The 12,451-nt window shown below is 42.5% G+C and overlaps 1 protein-coding gene across 6 annotated transcripts in view; it reads right to left on the bottom strand.

Annotated features, from left to right (window-relative positions):
- Window positions 1–12,451, bottom strand: part of SYT16 (synaptotagmin 16) — a 130,268-nt gene that overhangs the window by 50,577 nt on the left and 67,240 nt on the right. The window contains exon 3 of one of the 6 annotated variants that reach the window (XM_064659427.1): window positions 2,074–2,261. The exons of the other annotated variants lie outside the window; for them this stretch is intronic. Within the exon in view, the coding sequence (XP_064515497.1) occupies window positions 2,074–2,261 (188 nt within the window). The remainder of the gene's footprint in view (window positions 1–2,073; window positions 2,262–12,451) is intronic. 6 annotated transcript variants of the gene reach the window in all.

Consider the following 12,451-nt stretch of genomic DNA (forward strand, 5'->3'; position numbering starts at 1 on the left):
CAGTGCTCCTGCTCCTGGTTATTTTGAGATGAGCCACCATTAAAGTGCTAAAAAACTTCCTAGAAGAGCCTCGAAGGAGCAGAATCATTATCTAATTACAATAAATCTAAACAAAAATGGCTTGTAAATTTTAGGGGTTAAAGAGAAAAAGGATCTTAAATTTCAAGTGACATTATGCAATCAGGCCAAGATTGTTTAATTTACCACACGCTGGGTAATAGCCTGAGAAGACTCCATGTTTCCAGAACTAAAATAGGCTCTTTATTAACAGGGTGATTTGCAGAGAGGCTGTGGGCAGAGCTGGCATTCACGCCGTTCATCTCCCCAGAGCATCCTCCAAGCATTTCCTTCCTGCAGCGTGTACTCCTCTTTCCAACATCTATTCAGGTTACTACAAAGATTTTTTTTTAACAGGTGAAAAGTTAAAGGCAAATGAGACCAAAATGCAGACTGTCACGACATCGATAACAGACACAGAGGGTCAAGGAAAATCTCCTGTAAGAACATGATGTGAGAAGACTTTGCCGTATGTCAAGGCTGAGTGGGAGAGAAGCTATTCAGGGCTCTCCAAGATGCTCAACTTCACTCTGTGCCTAAGTTTGTTACAGATTTCTGCTTCTGTAAGAAATTAAAACTACCAGCAATACGTCTAAAAGGTCTGTTAAAAGAATATGAGGAGAAGAGAAGTCTCAGGCAGAGTCTGAATATGCCATGATCCCAGTCTGGACTCAGCACTTTCCAAAGATCCTTCATCCCTCCAACCCCAGACAGGCCAGAGAATCTGCTCCGCTGGGACGGTGTTTGATACACCCTTGGGGCACAATGATGGCTTTACTCCCACAAGTCTTTATGTTTTGTGATCACAGCACTAGCCAGGGGGCAACATGGACTCTCACACATATGAAGTTCTCAGATCAGTAACTGGAGGGCAGAAGGATGTGGAGTTATCTAGGATTTACCCCAACCACTTTTCTCCCAAAGGAAGGTCTCATATCAGGAGCTGTAGGTGTGTGCACATATCACTCTACACACAGTAACAGCAGCTCTACATGCTCAGAAGCCTCTCTGGATTTGAGGGTGACTTGGCACGCCCAAGGATTAGTTTATAGGCATTTGTCTGTAAAGAAAGGACTAATCTTGAGCTTAGTGAGGAATGGGTGAGAGTACCAAATTTCTCAGTGAAAGCAGGCTTCAACACCTGGTTTCATTGAGTTACTGAACTGCTATTTAACCAGTATTAATATTACTTCCAAAAAAAAAAGTAAGAGCAACCCTGCACCATGTTGTACCAGAGGAAGAGTCTGATGGAGAGACATATCTTCAAATGATCGCTCCAACTCGAGGGTGCATTAAAATCAAGCAATTATAATTCAAAATTAAAACATTCTATGGAAATAAAAACAAAGGGCACTTTCATGACCCTTCCCTCTAATGAACTTCTCCAGATTTTAGAATGTGTTGAGGCCAATTTTCTAAATGGCTATGTTTTTAAATGCGTTTCATCTCTGTTTGTATAAAAGAGTCATTACATTAATCCATAGAAGATCATAAAACTCCTCCCTTCTGTGCCATAAATTTTTAGTTTCTGTCATTGTCTGACATTTGGCGTATGCACTGGCAAATTATACAGCATAATTCATTCACTGTTCACCTTGTGTTTGTAAAGTTGTTACAAAAGAGGCATTTAACTTCTGCTAAAAAGCTTTCTAAAGAGATGGTGGTATAGATGAAAAATAATTAGAACCAAGTCCTGCAGTCTTTACTCTGGTAAAATTTCCAGTAAAAATCCATGAAAATCCCTGTGGTTTAAGGAGAAGGAATTTGATAACTGTATACAAATAATGGAAAGATCTTCATGGACTTCAGCAAGTCTTTGATTCAGACTCTTCCCTCTATGTATTTTAGCTGCAGATTTCCAATCGGGAAACCAAGTTTAGTAAGAGAGAAAGCAAGAACCAGGACTTGTTCTCTGCAAGAAAAGAACCTCCCTGTGTTTAGGCTACAGATCTTAGAGTGCAAGTTCTTCAGCCTTTTTCATGCAAACAATTCCTTTGCATTCAGATACCTCTGTACTGTTCCCTTGTGGCTGGAGGGCAAGTGACTGAACTTGGGTCTACGCTCCACTCCTGCTGGTGTTGCTTTTTCAGACAGTTCTGATCGAAAACTTTGTGAGCGTGACACAGAGAACTCAAACTGCTTAATCACCTCATCGTTGTTGCCTGAAGATGCTGACTGTTCTTCATCCTCCCCGTAACTGGTCACTGGGAGTAAAACACAACTCGGGCTTCGGACAGTCTGCTGCCCTCGGCCAAGAAGCCAGAGGACATGGCAGACTTTTGGCTCTCAGGTGAACTTTCTGGGGAGAAAAAGGGGACCAAAGGCTTAGGGAGGTTTGTGGAATGAACCTGAGAATCAGCTACTTCTTGAAACCTCTGGAAAGTCTGTGAATGTCATATTGTGTACATATTATTAGACGTCCCCCAACTCGGTATGTTAAACTATATATTTTTTTTAATGAATGAAGATACACACAAACACAAAGACACAACACACAGAAAACCACTTGTAAAATAACTGGCACGTGCAAAGACAAAGTAGCAAGCAAAGGACTTGAAAACTTTTCCACGCTTCCATTCCCCTGCAGCTCCTGCTAAGGTGGAGAGCGAAACTTCTTTCGCGCAGAAAAAGCAGTTCAGATGTAACCTGCTCAGGGTAGTACCACGAACACACAAATATGGCACGTGGCTAACAGGCACTGCCGACTCCATCTGCCAGCAGCAGACGAACTCGGGAGACCAATGTAAATTATAACCTTTAAAAGTGAAGATACGCATTTGAGCACGTCCCTGTGATGCCCTTCCCCTCCTGCTGCCAACACGTGCTCTGCATAGGAGATGACTGTACCCTCATTAGTGTGTGAATACCCGCCAGATGGGGGAAGGAGGGTTCAGTACTTACTATATATACACTTGGCCTTGCTCTGTCAGGATGGAAACACAGAGGCATTTTGCTGATCTCCCTGCCAGCAGCATCAGGGACGCACAACAGCAGGACATTTTGACCCACCAATGCATGGGGAAGGGAGCAGTGGGGTGTTTGTCATGTTTGTGGGGATGTGAGTGAACAAGCCAGCTGTCAAGTGTGGTCAGGCCAGTGCTTGCTCTTGAGTATGGAGTGTAGGATATGGTTGCCAAGACCCGCTTTGATAATCACCACGGCAAACCCCAGCAGCTGAACAAACGGGTGCTGCAGGCAAAGGGGTGGAGGGCACCTGTGTCAGGGACACTGCCTGGTTTGGGAGGGAAAGCACCTTTTTCCACCTCGAACCTCACATCAACCACACAGCTACAGGTGGGGAAACTGGATCCTGGTTTTACACACTGCGTTGGGTCTGTTAAAAATCCGCAGCATAAACTTAATGACAAATGCTGTCACAGCTCCACAAATTTTCCTGCTGCTGCACAGAGGACAGCACTCCCTGGGGAGAGAGGACGGAGCAAGGATGCTGGGAGCACCAAAGCCAACTGCTCCCAGCACCAGGCTGGTACATCTGACCCTTTGGTCTGGTTTGCCAGTCTGACAATAAGCCTGCTGTTCCTTCTAGGAAATTGTCCTCAATTAAAGGAAAAAGCTAAGTGTTCCTATTCTGATAGAAAGGAAAAACGTTTTAGACATTAGTCTGTAAATGGTCAGTGAACGGCTACCATAAAAAATGATTATTTTTATGTAGGTTGTTAAAAATAAGCTTCTTTGAAATTTTCTTAAATAAAAGTTATTTCAAGGTGTAACAACCCTGTGGCCTAAATGTGCTATGATCTATTCAAATAATCAAAGCACATAAAACTGAGCATTCTTTTTCAGCCAACTACATGAATTGCACTACCTGAGGCTCATGCAAGCTCTACAAAACTTATTTAAATGCCTGGGAAAAGCGGTTAAGTTCTATTTATATGTGCATCTTTTGGGTGGTTAAGATAAAAAAAATAAAAATTATTCTAGTTTAAATTAAAGTCCGCTTTTCACTTAAACAGCTTGGCAAAAATCCTGAGTAAAATAGCAACTTTAGTAATTAAATCACATCTTTCACCATTTTCTAAAACAACTGTAGCATTAAAATCCTGGGTCCATGGGCACGAGGCTGTATAGTTAAATAAATGTGCCTTAACATGGTGTACAATTTTGACTATTATAGGAAATTTTGGAAAGGCCACATGGATACAGCACCCTTGGACTGCTCATGTAAGGGCACTGACCCGATTGCAACTCCCTGCAAGACACAGCAGAGGCCTTTCCCTAGGACAGACAGGTAAGGGTGAAGGGATGGAGTAGAGGAGCTTGGCCTGGTTTGATATATTATTGGCTGCTTGACTTTGACTTCAACTTTACCAATCCCCAAAGCACAACTGCATCACATGTTATGACAGTGGCTGCTATTTCTCACAAACATTTGGAAGCATCCAGGCTAATTAAACAGTGGCACTGGGGAATCTGTAGCAAATCCTTGATACGTCTGCTACTGATTCGGTGCCTGAGCAGGAGACAGCTCCGTGTCAACTTAATATCTCTGTATTAATAAAAGTAACTTTACCCAGGGGAGAGGAAAACGATCACCATTCAAATACACAAGTGTCCTGATTAGCAAAGGACAAGGGGGAAACATTTTCTATATCACCATGGAAACTTAAATAAAGGACCCATAATTATGATCTAAATTCTGGAAAGATAATGAATACATCTTGAGATCTGCAGATGTTGTGTAGCATATACATATTTCTAGCAACTTCAACTCAATTACTTCTATGCAGCATCTGTTTTATAAATCAACTTCCCACTGCTCATAAGGAGGCATGTGGGATTACTTTTTTTCCCCCCAGAGGAGACAGTGGGGGAGGAAGGAGGGTGACCTCTTTTTCTGGTAAGGTATTTCAAACTACCACTATTTATTCAGAAATTTCAAACACCCAAGCAGTTACAAAGTTAGCTTACAGGCATCCAGATACACTAAGCTAAAATGCATGAAATAAATAATTCAAGATTTCTCTGCAGTGTTCCAAGTAAAAAGAATAACTTATCATTTGCTCCAAGCTTACCTAAGGAAAAAAAATTACTGAATAAAATACATAGTGTAGGTGTGAAGTATAGATGTACTGCATACATCCTGTGTGCCTGTGTGGTAAAAAAAAACAAACCAGCAACAAACAACAGTCATTTTGGCTGAACAATGAAAACTGTGCAAATGCCAAATTTCTGTTTTTCCTATACATTTAACACTGCCCTTGTGTGTCCACTTCGGTCTTAAAGGTTTTGATTCTGCTCTGCGGAAGTCAGGGAGAGTTTCAATGGGAACATCACCAGGCCCTGAAGGAAACAGAAATACTGTACAAAAGAAACGTATTTGATCACATAACCAGACAATATCATTGCATCTATGCATAATGCATACACCCAGGGCATCCCAGGAGCACTCGTTGCCATGTTCTTTCCTGTTCGAGAAACAGTCACACAGGCCTGGCCTTAAAATTTTCATTATCAGGATGACAGAGAGAAAAAGTGATCTGCCACAGCTCCCACCTCAGCAAAACCCAGAACGGCACAGAGAAAGAAAAGGGCTTTCCTTCTGGAAAACTGGAAAGGTCTGCCACAAACTAGGGATTTGTTAAAGCTTCTCAGAAAAAGAAGGAACATTTTGTATAGGGAACATGCAGCAACACAAGTAGAGTTGCTCCCACCAATTCCTGTGCAACTATAGCTCTGTAGTTGTCGTCAGTTTGGAGTCTTCTTTTCTTGCTCTTGCTGTCACAGCGACATGAACTGGGAGTCCAAACTGAAGAACAAAGTAATGCAACTACCTGATTTACAGGCTTGACTGAGGAGAGCACCCAATCCAAACCATTCCCCTAGACTCCAAATTTATTTAAAATTTATGGAGTAGACCATGCCTCTATACATGCCATTATGGCCAAAGAGACTGAGCACAGTGACCAGGCACCACTGACTAAAACCTACTGATTATTTACTAACAAGGAGAAGACAGTCTTCAGATGAGCTTTCTCCTTGCACCCACCACTATGTGTTTTTGTCCCTTCCTGCTAAGTATAACAACTAGGGAACCATTTGGTGTCCAGTGTTACAGGTGAGGTTTGCCCCTCTCTGCTGAGTGTCAAACTGACAGTGCCCTGCTTTCTGCAACACCTCTTCATTTGTCTTCACCCCATGACCAAACCAACTGGGAAGCCCTTTGAGGCAAATGCATTCAGGTGTTTGCATGCAACGCAGGCAGAGAGAATCACAACTTGGAAGCCTTCAAACCAGGGGATATTTCCAATTAAAAATAATAAATTAAAATAATTTAAAAAAATAAATAAAATAAAATAAAATAAATAAAATAAAAAATAAAATAATTAAAAAAATAAATTAGCAAAACAACAAAAAAGTCAGAGAGGAATCAGAAAGAAGAAGACATTATTTCTCTCTGACCATCAAGCACCTCTATAGCGGAACAACACACCAGTCAGAGCAACACGTTCCAATTCTGTGCACTGCTGTGCAAAGAAATAGAGAACTGCCCACAGAAAACAGCATGAAAACCAACATATTTTCCTGTTGTTTTCTTCCTACTTCCAAATTTGGACTTCAAAAATAGGCACATGGGATTCAACTTCAAACTGATTCTCACTGTGCTGTCTAAGGTTCTTCTGTGGCTATAGGAAATGGCAGCCAGGAGGCTGAACCACAATCGTCCCTGATATTCCCAATCACCTACTTTACATTATACATGTGGAGTAAGTATGAGTCAGGCTTCATTTATGCTACTAGGTTCTATTACCACAGGCGCAGGATTTGTGGAGAAGTGGAAGAAAAAAGAGATTACAGACTATAGGAGGCACAGCTAAGCCAGGAAACCCCCTGGTGTGGATGCAGTTACATCCATGAGTCAGCCTACACCTCTTTGACAGCACAGGTTAGGTTGTTTGTAGAAAACATGCAGCTGCAGAGGCAGAAAAGCACCTTCTGTCAGCAGATGTCACGTCTACACCGGGGACACTGCAGGGCACAGGTGTAGCTCTGTGTGCTCTGGGGTGTGGGGCTGTAAATGCTCATGGACTTGGAAACTAAACAAACTGCTGGATGCCAATGGCTGATGAAGTAGAAAACACTGTCCTTTCTTTCCAACAAAAGAAATAACTTTCACTTGTATCAATATTATTTTTATGACAGTTTTCCAGGCAGCTTTTGCACCACAATGGGTTGAATCTTTCCAGGTTCCCCATCCATCACCTCTTCTATTTGTTTGCTTGACTTCTTATAATGCAAGGGAGTCATTTTGTAAGCTTCCTCCAATACATTTAAGGAAGTTTCTCTGAATGGGCACTAGGTCCTTTCATCTAGCAGGAATCAAACTGGCCAAGGAAACGTTTAGGAAACACAGGTCACTGAGTCTTGTTCCTCTGTAAAGCTGTTTCACTACTCCACACTCACAACCTGTGAGACTCAGCATATGCACATACCATTCATAGCACCCAACCACCAGCTTCACACCCACAAGCCTTTGCTGGCTGACTAACAGGGTGGAAATGAGCTCCCTCGAAAGGATATTTGCTTGGATTTGCTACAGATAACAACTGCATTGCAACAAAGCAGATATTTATTTTCCCACTGATTTTTCTAATTGAAACTTTCTTTGCTGCCAGAGGGTTAATTCACCACAGTCCCCCTTTACCACTGCTGTAACACCTCTGATACCACAGCACTCCTGGGAAAATCACCAACTTTGGGAGCAGCAGAGGGTGAGGATGTGGTGCAACAAGACTCACATGCCTTCAGGACCAAGGCAGTCATCCAAAAGGGACAACCCTGTCCTGCTCCCCTTCCCCTCTTCCTCTTGTTTCAGTTTTAGCAATCACAGGGCCAACTCACCTGATTCAAAAGTAATAGGGAAGGGGTTGGTAACTCTTGGCTGAAGGAACGGGCTGGTCCAGTTCACCACACAGTGGCTTGTTCATGGGGCCAGGCATGGGAAGCAACGCTACTGTGTGATAGGGGAAGGACATTGTATCTCAGCTGCAGTTTTACATCAGTTACTGGCAATTGTAAAACTCAGGCCCAAGGGTTTTATAGCTACATTATTTATGGCAATAAGTCTAGACCCCAAAACTGACCCTGCAACATGGAGTTTCAGCAAACCTCAGTGCTCTCATTAATCCAAATTCAGGGCTTTCTCGTCAGCAGCACCACCACTCTCATACTATTTGCTGGAAAATACTCCCACACAGATTATACTGCCACTGTATAGACAGTATGGGCTTGAATCTCTCCCAGCCTGAGGAGAGAAATGCCTCCAAGTGCTCAGCTTGGGGTGGGGCAAATCCTCAGGCACAGTCCAATGAGTCTCTCCAGGGATGCTTTATCTCACATGGGTACTGAGCTCTCTAGATAGGGGAGCACCTGCCTGGACATTAGGGAGCTTTTAGGCAGGGCGATGATGCCATGAGACCTATTTTCATTAGAAGGGATTTTCTACAGATTTTGCTATAGACTGACCTAAGATTCAACCAAAGTCATTCATGTTGGTCCACAAATAGGTACTGATGAAGCCTCCCTAAGTAAATCTGTGAAAACTGCATGAGAATCACACAAATAGCATCTGCAGAGGTACAGTCCAAACACACCTTCCTCGTTACCTGGAAGGCCCCCACAGCCCAACAAGAACATCCACTGTCTTTAAAACTGCACACTTTTACCTCCATGACTGCAATCTCCCCATTTTCTTTCATTGCAGTCTTCCCCCTGGGTTACTAAACCTATTTCAGGAGCCTATGAGGCCACACAAAATGATGGCTGCTACCACCAGGTCCTCACAACAGCCAAAGATTAACTGGGCACAAGAAAGTCATATCCACACTCCAATCTGGCAAGAAGTGGAGGTTGACACCACCTCACCTTTTGACAGAGTGATCCTGTTTCATCTAAGCTTACATTAGTGGCTTTTGTGCTGTTAAGCAATGCAAAGAGGTCAGGAGGGAACGGGAGATGGATTATCCATGCTTTCACTAAGCACATGCAGGCCAAACTAGCAACAACTGCAATGCAAAAAAACCCCACACGCACATCAAAAAAAAAAAAAAAGACAATCAGTACTACTGTTTGTATCAGCACACGGAAATACTATGTCCCAGCTCTGCACAGAATGCTGCTAGTATGCCTGCACATAACCTCCACCACAACACAATGAGATCATTCACACCTGCCTCGTCTGTAGTAGGAGATGGAAGGTGAGGAGGTAGGGTTTCTAGGAGAGAGGCAGCATTTCCCAGATGCTGCCAAGATGCTGTTTATTGGTAAATGAAGCCTCTTGAGTCCTAAACAACCTTCCCAGAGGAAGATAGAGTCGCAACTGCCATATGGGGAGTGGGAAGAGGATGTCACTTAGCAAGAGTGGATCAGAAAATACATGCACAAACACACGCTCACACACACAATTTGTTCTGTAACTGCTCTGAACAGCAAAATCCATTTCATCCTCCCAAATACATCCTTCTCCATACAGCTTATGCAACCTTCTAGATGACAAGAGGAGATGACAAGTACTCCTGAACAGATCATCCCTTCTCATGCCCCTAGGGAGACAGGCAAGAGGAACCTCTGCCCACCAAGCAAGGAACTTGGTGAAAGCCCATACTTCTGATCTACTGTAGGCTGACAAAAGTACTGTGTCCAAAATCCCTGACTGAGGATGAACAGCAATGCTGACAGGCCCGAGACAGAGCTGGCAATGGTACCATCTTTGAAAATTTGTGCTTTGAACCACTCTTTGGCTTCGTTTCCCCAGCTGTAAAGCTGACACACTGCAACCCACCCTCCTTTCAGGGCTGTTTCGTAGTCTCGTCACCACTCACTTCTGGTGTCATGGATGAAGATCCCTTATACTTTGAAACGCTGAAGAGACAGAACGGCAAAGGAGTACTTCAAATATAAATAGGAACACTGTACCACCTTCACAAGGACAAAAGTCTGTGCACAAACACTTTGAGTGGTTCTGAATTTCCCAGAGAGAAGGCATTCAATGCAAACTCACGTCTGCACTTCACTTCATGAAGCTGCAGACTTGTACCTCATTCTTCAGAGACCAGATGCATGTCCCTAGTCACATTTGTGCTTCACCCCACTCAAGCTGCCAGGAGTATTTTCTGTGAAGTTTTTTTTCCTCCACTGTCTGCCTTTGCCTTCCTTCACTCAGTCCTTGTGGTGCTATTGACTCAGTGTAGCCTCTTTAAGTGTCCTGCTTGGAGTACAGGAACTGATTTTTATAGGGCTACATTCTGGCTAGAACACTGGCTGGCTCCATACCCAGACAGGTGATAAAATCCATAAACATTTCACTTCTTTACATGGAGATTGGCCATCTACCTATTTTAGTCTCAAGTTCAAGCAGAAATTTAATTTATCACATAATCAGTATCTTGTTGTTGTGGGTATATTTTCCTATATGGGTTTATAGGACCTAATGAAAATTCACTTCTTGCCTAGGATTTCCTGCTCACATGGAAAGATCATTTACTGAGGTCAGGAGTGTTCATATAGAGCAGAAAGAATAATTTCCTTTACCACAGCAATTAGTGGCAAAAATCAATGACCCCTGTGAAGCTGGAGGCCAAGGTAACTAGATGCAATAGTGCTTTCTAGTTTTAAAAACTCCTAGGGCCTCAGAGGTGTGCCTCTCCTTGTACATGTATTGAGGAGCACTATCCACCCATCTAGGCAAGATTCCTATTAGGATGTCAGACTTCTTAGCATTCCAAGGTCACAAAAATTATTTTAGTGCAACTAAAATGCCATCTTTGGCTAGCATTGAGATTGTCTAGTTGATGGGGGAAAATCTCCAAGGACTTCTTGCAGTTGAAGTGTCGTGCTCACCTACATTTTACACCAGTGTTTATGAACACAGTGTCAGACAGCTCGGGAGACTCTTCCATCACAGAACTTGCTAGGCAAAAATAGTTCAGCTCTGATTCAGAAAACTCAGCTCTGCTGCTGTGTCTGTCCCCATGCCTTTTCAGGGCAGTGTCTGCTGAAATTCCTAACTTACTGGTCACTTTGGCTTTTTCTTTGCAAAGGACATAGGCCCTGAGGAAGAAATGGGCTAAATCCATTTCTTTCATGGCACAGTTAGTGCTGTTCTTCACCTTTGTCATTATTACTGTTTTTTTCCCTATAGATTCATGCTGGGAAGAGGATGGACTGGCCACATCTACCCCTCTACTTGCAGTGCACTACTTTTTGATGTGGTTTATTGCTCTGCTGTTGTGCTTTTTTTTTTTTCTCTCAATTTTTTAAGCCAAATGTGAAATGATGGATTTGGCAGCCACACTCTTGCCAGCCACCCCCAGTCAGCTGAGCAGCAGGATTTAAGCCACAGGGGGATGCAAAGGCTGGTCTCTCTCTGCTCTGCAATGTGAGACAGTTTATCAGAAACACTGAGGTCAGACAACGGACACGGGTCTGCAAGAGCAAGTTCATCTGTATTTTTAAAATTCACAACTACATCATTTGCAAGTGGTGGCAGGGATCTGCAGGCACTGCCTTCCCATCCCTAACTTCTCAAAACAAACACCTGGCATTGCAATATTTCCTGAACTCCCTTCATTAATAAGCTGTGAATCAAAAGCACCCAAAGGCAAAAACTTTTCCTCCGTTTGTTGGAAACCTTGCTACAACTTTACTAACATCATTTAATTACAGACCAGGGCTCAGCAGCAGCCAAACCTGCACCCTGTGATTAGCATGCCTCACAGTGTCTGACAGAAGTTTTACTCAAGAACCCAAAAATTTCATTGCTCAAACACTTTATTAAATCCCTAGGACTAAAAATGGTTTTCAACAATGTGCACGCTGCTTTAGAGCCTAAGAAAATCTACTCTGTGAGTTAGGAAACATTTCCTGGGAGGCAAAAATATGATCAAAAACATATTTGGTAAAAAGGAGAAGAGGTAATGATGGTTTTTAGCTACAACTTTATTTTATTTAATCTCAGAAGTATGCTGTCAGTTTAACAGAAGGGAACATCTATTGGATTTTGGTTTGCATCTCTTTTAAAAGAAAATTATTCTCATCTAGAGCTGTGGGGTTTTTTTTTCCCTAAACCCAATAAACTATATATTGGAATGACCTTGTAACAAGTTTCTGTGGCTCTTTAATCACCAGTGGCTGCTAAATGAAGCATATCTATTTTCTCTGTTACATTACTATTGGCAACCAGGTCTTCAGTAAGTGCCCAGAAATATTTCCATGGCAACAAAAAGCATTCAGTTTTGCTACTGTTTTGTGCCAATTTAGCTTTAAAATATTCTATTGTGGAGAGAAATGTGGTACATTAAGTGAAATAAAGTCAAGATGCAATGTTCTGAAAAGAATATAAGGATAAACAAGAAACATGTATTTTGCAGAAATGAAG

Source organism: Pseudopipra pipra, chromosome 6, assembly GCF_036250125.1.
Source record: "Pseudopipra pipra isolate bDixPip1 chromosome 6, bDixPip1.hap1, whole genome shotgun sequence".
Lineage (NCBI taxonomy): Eukaryota > Metazoa > Chordata > Aves > Passeriformes > Pipridae > Pseudopipra > Pseudopipra pipra.